The sequence below is a fragment of the Callithrix jacchus genome, chromosome 6 (genome assembly GCF_049354715.1).
Source record: "Callithrix jacchus isolate 240 chromosome 6, calJac240_pri, whole genome shotgun sequence".
Classification (NCBI taxonomy): domain Eukaryota; kingdom Metazoa; phylum Chordata; class Mammalia; order Primates; family Cebidae; genus Callithrix; species Callithrix jacchus.
In genome coordinates, this window is record NC_133507.1 from 94,599,768 (window position 1) to 94,620,883 (window position 21,116).

At 36.9% G+C, this 21,116-nt stretch overlaps 1 protein-coding gene across 2 annotated transcripts in view; it reads left to right on the plus strand.

Annotated features, from left to right (window-relative positions):
- The window catches only part of DARS1 (aspartyl-tRNA synthetase 1), a 78,972-nt gene extending 66,781 nt beyond the window's left edge, over nucleotides 1-12,191 (plus strand). For both annotated transcript variants that reach the window (XM_035305020.3, XM_002749475.6), the window contains exons 11-16: nucleotides 318-464; nucleotides 2,482-2,524; nucleotides 4,003-4,083; nucleotides 5,773-5,884; nucleotides 6,049-6,120; nucleotides 11,466-12,191. In XM_035305020.3, the coding sequence (XP_035160911.1) occupies nucleotides 318-464; nucleotides 2,482-2,524; nucleotides 4,003-4,083; nucleotides 5,773-5,884; nucleotides 6,049-6,120; nucleotides 11,466-11,557 (547 nt within the window). In that variant the 3' untranslated portion in view covers nucleotides 11,558-12,191. The remainder of the gene's footprint in view (nucleotides 1-317; nucleotides 465-2,481; nucleotides 2,525-4,002; nucleotides 4,084-5,772; nucleotides 5,885-6,048; nucleotides 6,121-11,465) is intronic.
- The last annotated feature ends 8,925 nt before the right edge of the window (nucleotides 12,192-21,116 follow it).

Consider the following 21,116-nt stretch of genomic DNA (forward strand, 5'->3'; position numbering starts at 1 on the left):
GAATTGTTAAAGGATTAAAAAGTCAGATTTTTGTAATGCTTCATAAAATGGGCATTTTACATTTCTAACCATATTAACTGATATGAGTTATAAAGAAAATTTTTAATCCTTTGATGTTACTATGGTTACAAAAACATGAGATTGAAAAATGGTGTTAAATATTTTAAGTATTTAAATTTCATTCTTTAATGATTTGTTAATGCTTTTCCTTGTATATATACAGATTCAAAAATTGATTTTATGTATTGCCACAGTGACCTCTTGTGGGGGAAACATTTATCTCATACATTTTATTAACTAAATAATTCTGCAAATAGGTTTCAGACTGAAATTCAGACGGTGAATAAACAGTTCCCGTGTGAGCCATTCAAATTTTTGGAGCCAACTCTAAGACTAGAATATTGTGAAGCATTGGCTATGCTTAGGGAAGCTGGAGTCGAAATGGGAGATGAAGACGATCTGAGGTTTGTCTTTGTGATTTTTTTTTTAACTTTAAGTTCCAGGATACATGTGCAGAACATACAAGTTTGTTACATAGGCATACATGTGCCATGGTGGTTTGCCGCGCCTATTGACTCGTCCTCTAAGTTGTCTTTGTGATTTTTAAAACCTTAGTAATTTGGTTTAAGGTAAGAGAGAATGAAAGTATTAATAAATGATTTTTTCCCTGATACGCTTAAATTTTATTAACTTAGGGCCGGGCGCGGTGGCTCACACCTGTAATCCCAGCGCTTTGGGAGGCCGAGGCGGGTGGATCATGAGGTCAAGAGATCAAGACCATCCTGGTCAACATGGTGAAACCTTGTCTCTACTAAAAATACAAAAAATTAGCTAGGCATGGTGGCACGTGCCTATAATCCCAGCTACTCAGGAGGCTGAGGCAGGAGAATTGCCTGAACCCAGGAGGCAGAGGTTGCAGTGAGCCGAGATTGCGCCATTGCACTCCAGCCTGGGTAACAAGAGCGAAACTCTGTCTCAAAAAAAAAAAAAAAAAAAAAGTTTTATTAACTTAGTATACGGTATGATGCTGTTTTATATAATGTGTGATCTGAAATAAAAATGTTTACTATAGTTTGCCTAAGTTTTCACAATTTTGTTTAAAACATCATTTTTCATTCTTTTCCCCTCATGTTTTTAACTCTTGAAAGAGTATAGGGAATTTTGCCTGTGATTTTATCTTCTAATATGTTACTTCTCTTTCCAGATTAGTTGTATTAGAGAGGGTAGACAGCAGTCTAAATCGATCCCCACTTGGGATCGGGGTATAAACTGTTAATTTCTCCAAAAGTTATAAATGTCAATATTGCTTATATAGTATCATATGTACTATATTATATATAGTATTATCTAAATTTAGATCATACAACTTAGAGTTTTGAAACAAATTATGTAGTTTAATAAAGATTGAGGCTGGGTGTGGTGGCTCACTTCTTCCTCTCACTTCCCAGTACTTTGAGAGGCTGAGCAGAAGGATCATTTGAGGCCAGGATTTCGGGACCAGCCTGGACAACACAGGGAGATTGTATCTCTACAAAAAAATTTAAAATTTAGCTGAACATGGTGGCACACACTTGTAGTTCCAACTAGTCTGGAGACTGAGGCAATTGGATCACTTGTGCCCAGGAGTATCAGGGCTATAGTAACCCATGATCTTGCCACTGTACTCCAGACCAGGTGACAGAGTGAAACCCTCTCTGTAAAAAAATCAATAAATAAAATATGTAAAGGTTGAAAATTTCTAGCTACTTATATTTTATTCAAGGCTTCCTTGAGTTATTCCTTTAAACCATTACAATATATGTGTATTTAGGAGGAAAAGGAAATGACTTGTCACTCTTTAGGGTTTTTCAAAAAATACCCAAAACCATTTATTTTTGTTTAACAAAAAAAAAAATTACTTTAAACATTGCCTACATTGCTAGATGACATTTTAAGGCAAAATAAAAATCCTATAAGCTTGAGTAGTATTTTTTCAAGTATTTTAGAAGTTGTTCTTACATAAGATAGAAGCTAAAGTAGCCACCTCTTTGCTATAAAAATTTAACATGTTTATATAAACACTATTTTAAAACCTTGGATAATACTAATTTTTATTTTATAAACCATTGATAAAGAGTACCAAAAAGGGAAGACCATTTCATGTCAAGACTAGCCCTTATTGCTATAGCGAACTTTTATTATGTGTAATTGTAGGAAATTATTTCATCTGTGATATTTCTGAATCAATGAATTGCTAAATTCTGTTTATGACTTTAATTAAATATTTGAGAAACATCTACTAAGCACTGAGTCACTGTACCAAGATATACTCATAAGTGATTTTCAGTAGTACTTGCCTTTTAAGAAAAGAGCAGAATAGACAACTGCATGTTTTGGGCACATTTTGTAATCACTTGAGAAACTCAAATAGAAGAAGTTCCTTATTAACGTTTATAAGTTGCCGTTTGATCTTCGAACACTGATTTCACTTTTCTTTTTCAGTACACCAAATGAAAAGCTGTTGGGTCATTTGGTAAAGGAAAAGGTAGGACTCTTGTTTATGCTGGATTTCTTTCTCTAATCCTGAAATGTCTCTTGGAACTAAAGAACAATTGCAGAGGGGATTGAGCTACCTAGAATAGTATGATTCTGGAATAAATAAAAACTAAGAGGGACAATGTTAAAAATTTTTTTTCTTAGAAAAAAGAAATAGACAGTCTGCCTTTCTCCCAGATGATTTGATTAACTCAGTATTTCATATTTCTACAAAGTTGTTCTGAAGTGTCTCTAAAAGTGATGCCTATGTCAAATTAGTTAGAAATGACCTCCAAATTATTTGAAATTATTTAGAAATGATCTTTCCTGTGTACCCTGTTGTCCCATGAGACTTAAAGATGAATGAGCTTCCTCTCTGCCTCATATGTAATAGCTACTTTCCAATCTCATTTTCTAAAACCAAGACTCCAAAGAGGACAAAAGCTAAACTTAGTATGATCTTTTTAAAAATTTTAAGATAATGTTATAATGAAAAGGAAAAAGTCCTTGAGCTCCTCCTGCTGGTTGCACTTGAAACTGTTAAACCGACCAGAGTAAACTGGTATTTCTGAAACCATACAATATTAAATTTATACCTTGAAAATGCTGTTTCAGCAGAGCTAATTCCAGTTTGTCAACTGTGAGCATCCTCATCTCAAGTTTTAGCAAAAATGTTGAAAGTCAAAAACTGTTGAAACAGTAATTTATGTCTTAATTAAATCTAGGTCACATAGTAAGCATTCTCTACAAACAAGTGTTGTAATTTCAAGTTAATGTCATTTATTTCTTTCAGTTGTAGCATTCATTTGAAGAAAACTACCAAAATCTAAATTGTTGGGAAAATAATCCAGGTTTTCCATGATTAATATTGTAAAATACATCAAATCTTCCCAAAATAATTCATAGACATAATATAGATTCTGGTAAAAACCAAAAGGATTTCAGACAATTATTTTAATTATAAAATGCATCATAATGAATATTTAAATCGTAGGCCTGGCACAGTCACTCATGCCTGTAATTCTAGCACTTTGGGAGGCCGAGGTAGGAGAGCACTTGAGGCCAGGAGTTCAAGACCAGCCTGGGCAAACATAGCAAGCTTCCATCTACAAAAAATTTCAAAAATTAGCCAGGCTCCTGCTTAAGCCATGATTGCACCACTGGCCTCCAGCCTTAGCAACAGAGCAAGACCCTCCCTGTCTCTTTAAAAAAATAATATGTATATATATTTATGTATACCATATATATATATATGATGGAGTAATAAGCAGTGCCTAAAAATTAGGTATCAGAAGAATTTATGATACCATGGCAAAATGCTATAGGATAAAAATGTTACTTGAAAAAAAGCAAGATATTCATTGTATATGCAATATAATTAGAGTAAATTTGAAGAATGCAAATTTTTGCATAAAAAAGTTCATTACCAAAATGTTAGCCATCTTACTTTTTTAAAATGTGTTTTAATTGCATTTATTCTTTTTATAGTATGATACAGATTTTTATATTCTTGATAAATATCCGTTGGCTGTAAGACCTTTCTATACCATGCCTGACCCGAGAAATCCTGTAAGTAATTTGGTTTTAAATAACCTATTTTGGAGAAGAAGGAAAATTTTATTGTCACTATGTCAAATTATATAATGGGAATAATGGGAAATATTCTAGCAAATTAGTTTTAAAAACCTATGTTAAAATCATTTTCCTTGGTCATTTGTCTGAAGATTTATGAAGAAAGACTATGTTGAAAACATGCTCAGTGCCACAAAGTGAAACTAGCACTCAGGCAAAAGTTTTCTTAGCGAGGCAATTTACTTCTGCCGAAGGGTACTACCTGAGTCAATCGTGATCACAAAAGCACCCTAAACAAAGGAGGGAGCGGGTTTTTATCTCTAACGCAGCTCCTACCTGTGTGTCACTCACCCATAAGGTGGGGTCAGACTGCACAATCTAAACTGACTTGATTGGCTATTTGTGACTATTTCCCTGGAAGGGGATGTGATTTACAGTGGTAAGACATGAGGTTTCAGAGGGAGGAATGGGTGCAGGTAACCAAAGGAACAAATGTGAGTTTTTTATTAGAACTGGCGGGAAGATTGTTTACAGTGCCTAGGGACAAGGGGGGATGGAGAACAAGGAAGCTGAGTTTGAGAACAAAGAACAAGGAAGTTAACAGGTTAAACCTCTGAAGAGGAATTTACTGTATCCTACAGCTATGTAAATGATAAATAGTACTGCTAGATTTGCATACTTTAGCAAAACATCCTATCATTGATCTTAAACTGGGAATTCACATTGTATCCTGGGAGTTAATAATCTAAATAATGTCTTATGGTCTTCTACTGTTTTTCCATTGCAGTGGTTTCTAAACTTTACAGTGCATCAGAATCACCTGGAGGACTTTTTAAAACACAGATTGCGGCTGGGCGGGGTGGCTCACGCCTGTAATCCCAGCACTTTGGGAGGCCAAGGCGGGCGGATCACGAGGTCAAGAGATCGAGACCATCCTGGCCATGGTGAAACCCCGTCTCTACTAAAAATACAAAAATTAGCTGGGCGTGGTGGCACGCGCCTGTGGTCCCAGCTACTCCGGAGGCTGGGGCGGAAGAATCACTTGAACCCAGGCGGAGGTTGCAGTGAGCCGAGATTGCGCCACTGCACTCCAGCCTGGTGACAGAGTAAGACTCCGTCTCAAAAAAAAACAAACAAAAAAAAACACAGATTGCTGGGGCCCACCCAGAATTTCTCATTAGTTGCTCTGGAGTGGGAGCCTGATAATTTACAGGCCTCACTCCAGACCAACTAACGAATTTCTGGTAATACTGAAGCTACTGGTTGAAGAATCACACTTTGAGAACCACTGGTTTATTGAAAGACGGGATTCAAGTAAAAATAATAATTTAAAGACTCACACCTGTTGATAACTTGGAAGTTCCAAAAGTCACCCCAAAATTGTATCATGCTTAAAAACATCTCAGATAATAAAGTGAAATGAGGATCAGTACTGCTTCTTAAAAATTAGATGTGGTGCTCTGATTTGTTATGAGTGGGTGTGGAAGGAGAGCACAAAGTCTGATATAAACAAAGAAAAAGTTATTCAGCCCTCAGTAGTTTAATTCTACTTTAGAAAACAAGGTTGCATTGTTAATTGTAGGAAAAAATGAACTTGTTCTTCATGCAACAGAGATTTCTTTCTGTATATGTGTAATAGAAATAGGATAGTAGTCACTTGAAGAGTGGTGTTTTTTTCTCTTGCAGAAACAGTCCAACTCTTACGATATGTTCATGAGAGGAGAAGAAATATTGTCAGGAGCTCAAAGAATACATGATCCTCAGCTGCTAACAGAGAGAGCTTTACATCATGGAATTGGTAAACACTTAAAATAATTTAGGAGAGTGTATAGTCTGAAAGTAACACATTGTAAACTTTTAAAAGACTTCTCAGTCTTTTAAAAATCTCCATTGAACAGTAATTTGTGATTTTTTTTTTAATAAGATAAATTCTATTTTGTTTTGTTTTGTGTCTTTTTGTAGATTTGGAGAAAATTAAGGCTTACATTGATTCCTTCCGCTTTGGAGCTCCTCCTCATGCTGGCGGAGGCATTGGTAATATTTTGTTATTGCTTATAAATAAGCTCATAAGTTCTAAGTATAATACAAATTTGAATTACAAGAATTTTTAAGTGAATTATGACTCAAGTGAAAATTTGATTTCCAAGAAGCAAAATGGACAGCTAACGTGTTTTAAAATATTATTGTCCTAAAGTTGTAGCCATTTTTTTTCTCTTAGAGTTTAGAAGCCAAATGTCCTATAAGTCGGGTATCCTATTTTCTCTCTTTTACTGTGAGTTCATTCACATTAACCCAAATTAAAGCTCTACCTTAAAATAGCTCAAAGAGCTACTAACTGTTTTTATTGAGATGTAGCAGTTCATTGGCATTAAGAACACTTCTACATATGAGGGACTGCTCTGCAATATTTTTTTTTTTGGAACGGAGTTTCGCTCTTGTTGCCCAGGCTGGAGTGCAGTGGTGCGATCTCGCAACCTCTGCCTCCCGGGTTCAAGTGACCCTCCTGCCTCAGCCTCCTGAGTAGCTGGGATTACAGGCATGTGCCATCATGCCCAGCTAATTTTGTATTTTTAGTAGAGATGATGTTTCTCCATGTTGGTCATGCTGGTCTCAAACTCCCAACCTCAGGTCATCCTGCCCACTTTGGCTTCCCAAAGTGCTGGGATTACAGGCATGAGCCACCAAGCCAGGCCTGCTCTGCAATTTAAAATGAGTAAATATTTAACTCATCTTTGGATGTCCATACCCAACACTCTTAAAAAGAATTTTGAATGTATAGTTTTATTCAAGTTTTTATTTGTTGTTTTATGGTTTTTTGGAAAATACAATATGTACTTACAAAATCTTCAAATTGAAATTGGTAGGAGGACAGTCTTTTCAACAGATGGTAAAGAGAAAACTGATGTCCATTGCAAAAGATTGAAATTAGACTCTTACCTAATATCAAATACAAAAATTAACTCAAAATGGATCAAAGGCCTAAATGTAAAACCTACGTACAAATGGCCAATAGGTATATGAAAAAATGCTCACCATCAATAAACATTAGGGAAATATAAATTAAAACCTCAATGAGATAACCACTTCACACCTGTGGCTATTAGCAAAATGATAATGGATAATTGTTGGTGAGGATGTGGAGAAAAGGGAATCCTTGTTTGTAAACAGTTGATGGGAATGTAAAATTGGTGCAACCATTATGAAAAACAGGATGAACATTCTTCTAAACATTGCAAATAGAATTGCCATATGATCCAGCAATCCCATTTCTGATTTTATATACCAAGGTAAATAAAAGGTAAAAATTGGTACAGCCATTATGAAAAACAGTATGGACCTTCTTCTAAACATTGCAAATAGAATTGCCATATGATCCAGCAATCCCATTTCTGATTTTATATACCAAGGTAAATGATATCAGTATATTGAAGAGGTTTGTATACTCTCATGTTCAATGCAACATTATTTACAATAGCCAAGATATAGAAATGACCTTAGTGTCCATCAGTGGATGAATAGATAAAGAAAATGTAGTATAGATTGAGTATCCCTTATCCAAAATGCTTGGGACCAGAAGTGTGTCCAATTTTGGATTGTTTCAGATTTTATAATATTTGCATTTTGCTTACTGGTTGAGCATCCCAAATCTAGAAATCTGAAATGCTTCAATGAGCATTTTTAGTCTTTTCATTTATGTTTTTGAGTATCATGTTGGCACTCAGAAAGTCTCAGATTTTGGAGCATTTTGGATGTTCATATTAGGAATACGGAAACTTTTATCTATACAATGAAATAATACTCTGTCTTAAAAAAGAAGGAAATCCTGTCATTTGTGACAGTGTGGGTGAACCTAGTGGACATCATGCTAAACAGATTAGCAAATAAGGCACAGAAAGACAAATACTGCATGATCTCACATATATATGGCACCTTTTAAAAGTTGAAACCATAGACAAAGAGTAGAATGGTTGTTGGAATGGGGAGAAGTTGGTCAAAGGATACAGATTCAGTTAGGATTAATAAGTTCTCCAGATCCAGTTGTACAACATGGTGACTACTGGTAATAATGTATGCTTGAAAATTGCTAAAAGTAGATTTTAAATGTTCTTTCCACAAAAACAAAAAAGGATATGCAAGATGATAGCTATGTTAATTAGCTTGATTTAATCATTTCACAGTGTATCAGAGTGTCACATCATACACTGTAAATACATACAATTTTTGTCAATTATAACTCAAAGCTGGGCACAACTTTAAAAAAAAATAGTACCAGTTAAGGTCATTATATATGGGTTTTGTTGTTGTTGTTTTTAATTTTATTTTAGGTTCCAGGATACATGTGCAGGATGTGCAGGTTTGTTACATAGATAAATGTGGGCCATGGTGGCTTGCTGGATCTGTCAACCCATCACCTGTGTATTAGGTCCTGCATGCATTGTTCTTTTCCCTAATGCTCTCCCCTACTCCACCCTCCCTGAGAGGCCCCAGTGTGTGTTCTTTCTCTCCATGTGTTCTCATTGTTCAGCTCCCACTTAGAAGTGAGAATATACAGTGTTTGGTTTTCTGTTGCTGTGTTAGTTTGCTGAGAATAATGGCTTCCAACTTCATCCATGTCCCTGCAAAGGACATGCTCTTGTTCCTTTTTATGACTGCATAATATTTCCTGGTATATAGGTACTACATTTTCTTTATCCAGTCTATCATTGATGGGCATTTGGGTTGATTCCATGTCTTTGCTATTGTGAATAGTGCTACAGTGAACATACACATGCATGTATCATTAATACTCAGAATCCACAAAGAACTTAAACAAATGTACAAGAAAAAAGCAAAACAAACAATTCCATTAAAAAGTGGGCAAAGAACATGAACAGACACTTCTCAAAAGAAGACATTTATTTATACAGCCAACAAACATAGGAAGAAAAGCTCAATGTCACTGATCATTAGAGAAATGCAAATCAATGAGATACTATCTCAAACCAGTCAGAATCGTGATTATTAAAAAGTGGAGAAACAACAGATGCTGACAGGGTTGCGGAGAAATAAGAATGTTTTTACACTGTTGGTAGTAATGTAAATTTCATCCATTGTGAAAGACAGTATGGCAATTCCTCAAAGATTTAGAACCAGAAATACCATTTGACCAAGCGATCCCATTACTGGGTATATATCCAAAGGAATATAAACATGATTTTTTTTTTAAGAGAGTTATAGAGATGAATAATAGTGATGGTTGCACAACACTGTGATTGTATTTGGTACTAGTAAACTGTATACTTAAAAATGGTTCAGATAGTAAATTGTATGTTATGTGTATTTTAATGCTATTTTTTTTAAATTGGAGGGGGAAAAGGAGAATAGTATATATTTGCCTCCCTACAGGAAACCAGTTTCTGGTTTTCAGTTACCTTTGCAAAGATATCTTTGTATATATGAAAAGGCACATACACACACAGTACAAATTATAGCATACTATTATATATAAATCATTTAGTACCTTGCATTTTTTTACTTAATGTATCTTTTTAAAAATATGAGCCCAGATAGAGAAGAAATACTTTAATGTATCTTGTAGCTTGTTTCTTATCAATACCTAAACAGCTTTTTTATTCTTTTTACATCTCCACATAGAATCCATTAAAAGGAGGAACCATAATCTTGTTAACCACCTTTCTATTGATGGACTTGTAGGTTGTTACCAGCCTTTTGTTACTACAAAGTGTACTACATTGAATATATAGTAGTGTTTGGGGTTTTTTTTCTTTTTCTTTTAAAAAGAAATAGAGGCCAAGGTGGTCAGATCACCTGAAGTCAGGAGTTTGAGACCAGCCTGGCCAACATGGCAAAACGCTGTCTCCTAAAAATACAAAAATTAGCCAGCTGTAATGGTGCATGCTTATAATCCCAGCTACTCAGGAGGCTGGGGCAGGAGAATTTCTTGAGCCCAGGAGGCAGAGGTTTCAGTGAGCTGAGATCACTCCACTGCACTCCAGCCTGGACAAGAGAGTGAGCACAAGCAGTCCTCCTGCCTCAGCCTCTGAAAGTCCTCAGACCACAGGTGTGAGTCACTGCACCCAGCCAGAATATATGGGTTTCGTTTTAATGGAAAATTTAGGACTGTTTCCTCTTAATCAGTAACGTGCATTTTGCATAAATATTTTACAGATTTCTGTGACTGATAATGTAAAATTTTAACTTTAATTATGAAGAGGGAAACTTGAATGGTTATCAAAATCACTTGTTTTTTGATAATTATATTTTGAGAGAAAGTTAGGATATGGTGGGGTTTTTTAGATTAGTCTTATATCACCATAATACAAGGCTCAAATTTCCATCTGCTATTGGTAAATAATAGCAATAAAAATACTATCAGCTGAGCTCAGTGGCTCAGTCCTGTAATCCCATGGGAGGCCAAGGCAGGCAGATCACTTAAGGTCAGGAGTTCAAGACCGGCCTGGCCAACATGGTGAAACTGCATCTCTACTAAAAATACAAAAATTAGCCAGGCATGGCAGCGGGCACCTGTAATCCTGTCTACATGGGAGATAGGAAAATCTGTTGACCCCAGGAGGCAGAGGTTGCATTGAGCAGAGATCACATCACTGTACTCCAACCTGGGCAAAAGAGGGAGACTTTGTCTCCAAATAAAAAGTTCTTTTATTTGTATTTACAATAGTCCTTTAAAAATTCAAAATTATAAGTAATTACTATATAAAAATATTTGGCCTTTCTTTGTGTGATATGTTAGTCTTATAAAACTTTAGTGAAATAGATAATATGCATACAAGTGTCATTTGCTAGTTCTGCTCTGCTTCTTAGGTGGTACTTGGTCTTAATTTTTGTCAGTAATATAGTATTTAAGCCACATGCCAAAATCAGTTTCTTTTTTACAGTCAAAACACTTAGTTTAATAATGTACTCCAGAGCTTTTTATGGTAGGGGCCACCATGTTAAATGTCTATAGAATTACAGTAAATTTTCTAGTACTTGCTTAAGCAAGTTTATGGCTCTCATCCTCATTGCCTAGACTGTATAATCAAGAGTCTGGTATCATTTGAAACGTTCAAGCTTATAAAGTCTTTTGTTTTTTCTTATTGTTTAAATCATAGATTTTGTTGATTTGTATAGAATTTTGTGGTTCACCTTTTAGACTCCATACCACTTAAGCATATATTACTTAGTTCTTTTCATTTATAGCAGTATCTTTATTTCTGAATCAGTACTCAAAACAATTTTAAATAAACCCAATATAATAGGAGTCATTCTCCTTCCTAACAGGGAAAAGTATTTACTTTAACAATTATATTTATGTTAGTAGTTCTAAGTAAGGCCCTGAGAGACTTTTAAGAAATTAATGATTATTTTTGTCTTCCCAGGGTTAGAACGAGTGACTATGCTGTTTCTGGGATTGCATAATGTTCGTCAGACCTCCATGTTCCCTCGTGATCCCAAACGACTCACTCCCTAAAGCCACACTTTGCCAGTGAACTCCAGTGTGGATGACAGAGCGCGGCCCTGCCTCAAAAGAAGAAAGAAAGAAAGCCACACTTACTCTTTCCAGTAACCTGCTATTGCACAGGCTGTACTTTAGGTACTTAAAATATGCACTAGAATAAATTTGCAAGACCCTAAAGTATCACTGTTATTTTTGGAGTAATTCAGTATAGATTCGTTTAAAAGAGAGAAGATTTTTATAACTTCAGACATGCATCAGTAGGAAATACTTGAGAAATTCATATGGTTATGTTAAAAATTCATATTCTGTTACTGCAGTAAATGTTAACAAGAGTTTTAAACAGTTAAGATTGTACAATTTTTTTCCTTTTATTACAAGGGCCCCGATGTTAATGTCTTAGATTTTCAGTATTTGAACTTATTTTTAAATTATGACATTGAGATAAGAATAATTCAGGTAGTATCTGAAATTTTAATGAATGTGTAATTGGCATATCATGGAAAATTAGCCAGAAAGTAACAGTTCTTAAAAGTTATGCCTAGAAATATGTAAAGCAGGCAAAAATGCTGGTTAGAAAGTATTCAGTGTAATATTGTATTAAATTGTTAAATTCTAAACTTGAATTTCAATAAAATTTTAAAGCTAATTATAGTTTGTTTTTGTGTAACTTTGTGGCCTCTGATTTTATAACTGGTGCTAGACATTTATAATTTGGGAAAAGAAAAAAATACACAACTGGTTTATGTAAATAAATGAAGACTAATATGTTCTCAACATGTATTCATCTCAAGACACTTTTCGATGGGCATAGGGATAGAGCTCTTAAAGCTGACAGCTTGGGCCAGTTAACAGTTCATTTCACATGGGTTAAAATATATTGCAGAATTTTGTTTTATTTTTAACTGGAACTGGTACTGATATTTAGTGAACATCACTAAAATACAGTCCCAATTTATCCATCAAAAAGAAATTTCTGTGTAAGAATTATGATTACAAATACTTTTTCTCTAAATTATTACAAATGTTGATGCTAATGTTAATTTTACATTAACCACAAAGGCAGGAACAAAATATAACACAGATATTTTTGTACAGGAAGAGAAAAAATACTATGCAGAAAAATAGGAGGGTCAGAAAGGTGGGAAGTTACCCTGGGACCACAAACATCTATTCATTATTTTTGAAAGTTAAAGGGAGTGTTTACCATCTAGATTATGCAGTCTTTGAAAGTAACAATTCAGTTCTTATATTTTTCTTTCATATTCTACCAAAATACCTTAATAGGCACCCCAAAAATATTTCATAATATTTTTGAAACAGTGGCTCATGCCTGTAATCCCAGCACTTTGAGAGGCCAAGGTGGGCAGATCACCAGGTCAAGAGATCAAGACCATCCTGGCCAACATGGTGAAACCCCATCTCTAATAAAATACAAAAAAAAATAGCTGGGTGTGGTGGCAAGCGCCTGTAGTCCCGGGTACTCGGAGGCTAAGGTAGGAGAATCGCTTGAACCCGGTGGTAGAGGTTGCAGTGAGCCAAGATCGCGCCACTGCATTCCACCCTGGTGACAGCAAGGGTCCTTCTCAAAAAAAAAAAAAACCACAACATGATAAAATACTCTTGTACTTATTATCCAGTCTTACCAAATCTTAACACTGTCGTATTTGCTTCAAATATTTTTTTAATATTTATTTTGAGATCTGCTTATGAGACTGGCTAATTTTTGTATTTTTGGTAGAAACAAGATTTCTCAGCCAGGTGCGGTGGCTTACGCCTGTAATCCCAGCACTTTGGGAGGCCAAGTCGGGTGGGTCATGAGGTCAGGAGTTCGAGACCATCCTGGCCAACATGGTGAAACCCCATCTCTACTAAAAAACACAAAATTTAGCTGGGTATGGTGATGTGCCCCTGTAATCCCAGCTACTAAGGAGTTTGAGACAAGAATTGCTTAAACCCAGGAGGCAGAGGTTGCAGTGAGCTGAGATCACACCATTGCACTCCAGCCTGGGCAACAGAGTAAGACTCCTCAAAAAGAAAAGATTTCTCCATGTTGTCCAGTCTGGTCTTGAACTTCCAGCCTCAAGCAATTCATCTGCCTTTGCATCCCAAAGTGTTGTGATTACAGGTGTGAGGTGCTGCGCCTGACCTTCTTGTATTTTTATTTTTTATTTTTTTGAGGCAAGTCTTGCTCTTTGGCCCAGGCTGGAGTGCAGTGGCACGATCTTGGCTCACTGCAGTCTCCACCCCCCCGGGTTCAAGCAGGTTCTCCTCAGCCTCCCGAGTAGCTGGGATTACAGGCACCCACCACCATACCCAGCTAATTTTTATATTTTTAGTAGAGATGGGGTTTCACCATGTTGCCCAGGCTGGTCTCAACTCCTGTCCTCAGGTGATCTGCCCGCCTGGGCATCCCAAAGTGCTAGGATTACAGGTGTGAGGCATTGTGCCCATCCCTTATTTTATTTCTTAAAGAGAAAAGAAATTTTACAAAAAAGAAAAGAAATTGTGGACATAGTTAAGGCTTCATAGGTATTCTCTTATAGGTAACTATTATGTGAATTCAATATCTTTTTTTAATGTTTTTATATTTTTGCTAAATATGTTTCTGTAAGTGTCTAATATTATTTTGCAGATTTATTTGATATGTAAATCCTGAGATTTTCATTGGAATTACCTTAAATTTATAGAATAATTTGAAAAGACTCGGAATTTCCCTCTTTAGTCTTTTGATGGATGAACGTGGTGTATCTCTACATTTATTGGTATTCTTTTTTTAATTGTAGTAAAATACATTGGTATTACTCTATATCTTTAAAATATTTTTTGTTTTCACGTGATATTATTGTTTACTCCCATCAGCATTTCATTCTCAAAATTATCAAAGAATTTAGTACTGTTAATGCTGGAGCCAAGTATCTTTCCATTTGGCTCTACATCCTTGTCCTTTGCAGATCTGAAGATATTTTAGCTGAGTCAGAACAGCCTTGCCAAGGATCTGCTCATCATGTGGTAAAAGGAGAGAAATTGGTGAGGTACCTTAGTGTTTTTTGTGGACAGGATTTAATGAGTACTCTTGAAAATGAAACATTCAGTATAACAAAATTTAAAACAACTCACACTGTTGCCCAGGCTGGAGTGCAGGGGCGGGATCTCAACTCACTGTATCTCCACCTCCTGGGCTCAAGCAGTCTACCTCAGCTTCCTAAGTAGCTGGGACTACAGGCATGCACCACCACACCCAGCTAACCTTTTGTATGTTTAGTAGAGACATGTAGTCGTCATGTTGCTCAGGCTGGTCTTGAACTCCTGGGCTCCAGTGATCCACCTGCCTCTACCCGCCCCCCCCACCCCACCACCCCAGAGTTCTGGGATTACAGGCATGAGCCACCACACCCAGCCTATAGTACTTCTTGTGTATTTTTTCAGTTTCAACCCAGAAATAAATGTTTCCCCATAAATTCAATCACAATATAGACATTTTGTTTAATTTTATTTAACATTGGCTTATCAAAACCGCTTTTAATTTTTTAGTATATGTTAGAACACTTTACAGTGTTTTTTTCTATTGGGAATGAAACTATGCCCCAAGGAGTTTAAAAAAAAATTGAGTACAAAAATTCTTGCATGTGGAGGATGACAGATAAGAAAAGTTGGAAATAGATGTTAGAAATAGATGCCCAGTGCTGGAAAGAAAAATTATCACTGAGACAAAGGATCTTTCAGCAACACAATTTTTTCTTCCTGGGCTGCAGGAAGGGTACTCCCGGTAAGCCATCATGCCACAAGCATACAAAGAACAAAGGGAATACCCACAAATTTATTCCTTACGCATTTGGGGTTGCTGCTGTGACTGATCTCCTTTGGCTGAGCCAGACCTTACAATCTAAACGAAAACCCAATTGGTTAACAACTTAAAACTTTTCTAAACAGGTAAAAGCAATGGAGAGCTGGAACATGCCTGTGAGCACGTCCAGCACGGATATCTTGGTTAAAGTACAAGGACATAGAATGTACTACATACCTGTAAGCATGGCATGTCTAACAGCTTCATAGGATAGGGCTTAACACAGTTATTATCATACCTATTCTTTAACAAGAAAGAAAACTTTAAAAAGGAACTTTTCTACTTCCCACAGATAACAAAACTGTCTATAATCAGTTAAAACCAATGTGGCTAATGAGTATACACAGCAAGCTTGTTGATGTCACACCCTAAAATTCCACCACATATTTTATACTATCTTCAGATTTGCACATGGGATGACCCATTAAGAGAAAACTACATGTGCGGAAGAACTTTCCAGACCTCTTACACCAATCACCTAGTAATCCCAGAATCCACCCCCTAAGGATAAAATTACTGCCTTAACAGCAGCAGAGAGAGAGAGAGCAATTTGAGCTGGACTCCTGTCTCCTTATAAGTCGCTTGTAATAAGCTTTTCTCAAAAACCCAGTGTCATAATATTGGCTTAGGGCATTGGGCAGTGAGCCCCTTTTGCTTGCTAGCAGGAATGGGATCTCCTTTTCTGTGACATTTTAAAATTGTTTTGAAGATAACACTATCAGTTACCAATTTTTATATATTGCCTGTTTTATGCAGCAGTATTCTTGATCTCTTACTAGTTTCTAATAGTTTGTATTGAGTCTCCGGTGTTTTCAAGGTAGGTGGAGAGGTGTGAGAAAGGATAGCTTAACAGTAAAAAGTATGGATTCTGTTAGCCACACTGCCCAGGTTCAGATTCTGGTTTTGCTGCTTACCTTATTTATTAATACCATAATCTTGGGTAACTTGCTTATCCTCCACTTTCCTCATTTGCATAATCCTACATTGTGACACTCTTGTGGGAATTAGAGTGTAGAACACATAGAATAGTGTGAGGCAAATAAGAGTTTAGTCTTTTTCTGTCTCATCTTGTGTTTGCCGATTGCATTAGTTAGGTTGTTTCTTCCGTAGAGTGTGGAGGCAGGCTTGTATTTTTATTTAATTACTAAAGTCTTGAGATTAAGTGTGATAATTTCTCTAGGTGGTTTTTGTTTTTGAGACAGGGCCTTGCTGTCTTACCCAGGCTGGAGTACAGTGGTGCAGTCTCAGCTCACTGCAGTCTTAACCACCCAGGTTCAAGCAATCCTCCCACCTCAGGCTCCCAAGCAACTGGGACTACAGGTGCATGCCACCACACCCAGCTAATTTTTTGTATATTTTTATAGAGACAAAAAAAATGTATGTTACCCAGTCTGGTCTCAAATTCCTGGGCTCAAGAAATCCTCCTACCTCAGCCTCCTAAAGTGCTGGGGTTACAGGCATGAGCCTCTTCACCTGGCCTGTAGGTTTTTAATAAATATCTTTTATCAGGTTAATGAAGATTTCATTTGTTCAGTTTCTGTTATGAATAAATTTTGAATTTGTCAAATACTCTTGAGTATTTGCTGCGATTTTTTTTCATTGTTGTTTGGATATAGTGGACTATAGAAATAGAAATCCCTGATACTGTTTTTTTGAAATAAATACTGTTTGATCACTAGTATTATTTTGTGTATGCAGCTGGGCATGGACAACATAGCAAGACCTCATCTGTACAATAAAAATAAAAATCAGCCAGTGTGGTGGCACATCCTTGTAGTCCTAACTACTTGGAAAGCTGAGACAGGAGGATGACTAGCGCCCAGGCATTCAAGGTACAGTGACTGATGATTGTATCACTGCACTCTAGCCTGGGTGACACAGTGAAACGCTGTCTCTAAAAATAAAAATTTTTTAAATTTGTGTTTGTACTACTGAATTTAATTTTATAATTTTATTTAAATTTTTTCATTTTGTTCAGGTATATACAACAAAATTTATTTACAGTTTTATGAATTTTGGTAATTTCATAGTCAGGTAACCTTCACCATACTCAAGCTATAGAACATTTCCACTGCCCCAGAAAGTTTAATAGTGTGTCTTTATAGTCAGTCCCCATTGCTAGCAACCCAAGGTCTGTTTTTGCCTTTTCTAAAATTTTATATAAACAGAGCAATACACTATGCAGTCTTCTGTATTTAACTTCTTTCATTAAGCGTAATTTTTTTGAGATTCACCCATGTTGCATACATTAATAGTGTGTTTCTTCTTGAGTAGTATTCCATAGAATAGATACTCCATAATTTGCTTATCCATTCACCAGTGAATGGATATCTAGGTAGCTTCCAGTTTTTAGTCTATAAGGAATAATACTGCTGTGAGCATTCACTTGCAAGTCTTTATATAGACATGTTTCTGTTTCTTTTGGATAGATACCTGAGAGTAGATTTTCAGGATTATGTAAGTGTACTGTCTTTGTCTGTATGACTCTAACAAAATACCATAGATTGGGCAATTTATAAAGAACAGAAATTTATTTCTTATAGTTCTGGAGGCTGAGAAGTCCAAGATCAAAATGCCGATTCAGTGTCTGGTGAGGGACCCCATCTCTCCTTCAAAGATGGTGCCTTGTTGCTGCATCCTCTGGAGGAGACAAATGCTGTATCCTCACATGGCAAAAGGAACAGAAGGTCAAAAGGGTCTAAACTACTCTCCAATCCTTTGATGAGGTTGATAATCCATTCATGAGGGCTGTGCCCTCATGATTTAATCACTTCCCCAAAGACCCCACCTCTTAATACCACCACAAGGGGGATTAAGTTTCAACATGCATTTTGGTTTTGGTTTTCTGTTTCCAACTTTTATTTTAGGTTCAGAGGTACACATACCAGTTTGTTACATGCGTAAAGTGCATTTTGAGGAGGTTTTGGAGTACAAAGTATTTCATCACCCAGGTAATATACATAGGCAGTTTTGGGTGTTTTGTTTTTCTCTCTCTCTCTCTTTTTCTGGAGTAGGTGTTTGTAACAAAATGATAGGTAGTTTTTTAATCCCCATCTTTGACCCTCAAGTAGGCCCTGGCATCTATCGCTCCTTCTTTGTGTCCATGTGTTCTAAATGTTTAGCACCCACTTGTTAGTAAGAACATGCTGGATTTGGTTTTTTGTTCCTGCATTAATTTGCTTAAGATAATGACCTCCAACTCCATCATGTTGAAAGGACATTATTTCATTCTTTTTACGGTTGCATAGTATTCCGTGGTACATGTACCACATTTTCTTTATCCGGTCCACTGTTGATGGCCATTTAGGTTGATACCATGTCTTTACTGTTGTGAATAGTGCTGTGATGAACATACATGCATATGTCTTTCTGGTAGAACCATTATATTCCTTTGTTATATATCCAATAATGGGATTGTTAGGTTGAATGGTAGTTCTGTTTTAGGTTTTTTTGAGAAATCTCCAAATTGCTTTCCATAGTAGCTGAACTAATTTACATTCCCACCAGCAGTGTATAAACATTTCCTTTCTCCACAACCTCACCAGCTCTGTTATTTTTTCATTTTTTTCTTTTTTTCTTTTTTTTTTTTTTTTGAGATGGAGTCTTTCTCTGTCACCCAAACTGGAGTACAATGGTGCAATCTCAGCTCACCGCCACCTCTACCTCCCAGGTTCAAGCAATTCTCCTGCCTCAGCCTCCTGAATAGCTGGGATTACAAGCACATGCCATCACACCTGGCTAATTGTTGTATTTTTAGTAGAGATGAAGATTTACCTTGTTAGCCAGGGTGTTCTTAATCTCCTGATCTTGTCATCTGCCCACCTCTGCCTCCCAAAGTACTAAGATTACAGGAATGAGCCACTGTGCCTGGCCATTTTTTGGCTTCTTAATAATAGCCTTCCTTACTGGTGTGAAATAGTACCTCATTGTGGGTTCTTTTTTTGCATTTCTCTAATGATAGTGATATGGAGCATTTCTTATATGCTTGTTGATCGTGTGTATGTCTTCTTTTGAGAAGTGTCTGTTCATATCCTTTGCCTGTTTTTGTTTTTTTGTATTTTTAGTAGAGATGGGGTTCTACCATGTTGGCCAGGCTAGTCTCAAACTCCTGACCTCAAGTGATCCACCCGCCTTGGCCTCCCAAAGTGCTGGGATTACAGGCATAAACCATCGTACCTAGCCCTAACTGATATTTTTAAGTGAATGTATATATAATACATTACTATACAGATGGGTTAGATAAGAATAGATTTTTTAACAGGCCCCTGTGATCTCTGGAAATATTTAATTTTTTTTCTTTTTTTCTCCATTCTGTATGTTAGGATCTGGAAGTATTAGGCTATTAAAATAGGCTGAGTTTTTTTTGTGGTGGTTTTCTGTTTCTGGGCTATGGTTATAGACTTAGACACCAAAGGCAGTGTCACATAGAAAATACAACATTCTCCTAATTTCTGTTTCAGTTCAGTTGGCTGGCACTTGAAGCTTTCTCTAAATTTTGAGTTATATTTGCTATCTGCTGCATCCATTTCTCAAAAGTCAGATAGACTCAGATTAATACAAACTTATTTTTTTTACTTTCTGCCAAATGTCAACATCTGCACAAATGATTGGCTAACTCACCAGTCAAAGGAGTCCTTTGTTTACCACATTGTAAACCAAAAAGTGACTGAGGCAGATCCCAGCTGATTAGAGGTTTATTTTGCCAAGGTGGAGGACGTGCCTGGGAAACAAAACACAAGTTACACTTGGACCTGCGACCCATGCTTTTTAAAAGAAAATTTGGGGAACTTCAATATTTAAAGGGGAAAAGGCAAGGAGGGTCGGGGAAGGAAAGAAAAGGAGGGAGGGTAGGCAGTGAGGCAAGTGGATACATTCTCGTGAGGCTTTGCTTAGGGCTCAGTGAATCTGCATTTTACATGTGAAAATAAAGGAGTAGGGGGAAAGTCAGTTGTGCATTTGTCTCAGCTCAGTAAATCTATATTTTGCATAAGATAAAGTAAGCATGTGAAGTTACAGCCATCTGGAAACAAAAAGAAGGTTTTTTGTTTATGTGACTCAGTTCCCAAGCTTAACTTTTCCTTTGGCTTAGTGAGTTTGCGTTCCCAAGATTGTATTTTTTTTTTCACAGTGTCTTACATGACCTCATCAGTACAGCAGAACCCTCGATGTTCTGTCTCCAGATGGGCTGCATCTGCCATTTCTTCCCCTTGCTCAGCCATAAAATGTTGTCCATTTAGCTCATCAGACCCAGGCAAACCTTCGACCTTCCCTTCCCCAGGCCTGCTTCTCTCTCCCACCACTTACAGGAATGAGTCTTCTGCTCCTAAAGCTGCACAGGATCTTCCAGATACTCACCTGTCCATTCACTATATTGCAAGTTATTCGACTAGTGAAAAACGTGACCAACTTACTATAAAAAACAACATGGTTTTGGGGCCATGGGAGGTGGGCGGGAGTGGCTACTCCTGGCACTGAGCCCAGGTCTGGAGCTTGTGCCCTTGGAGCGACGCCTGGAGGGGGCTCTAGACAGCCTGTGCATCCACTCATGATACTGGAGCCCTTGGCGCAAGGCCCATTACATTCACTGGGACCCCAAGATCTCGGCCATCTACCCCTGCAGCCACCATTCCCCCAGATGAGTTGGGCTCCAGCTTCTACACAGATACCCCTACAGTTCCTGGTACCCCAACATCCTGGTCCCTTCCTGGTATCCACCTGGCATGGCTG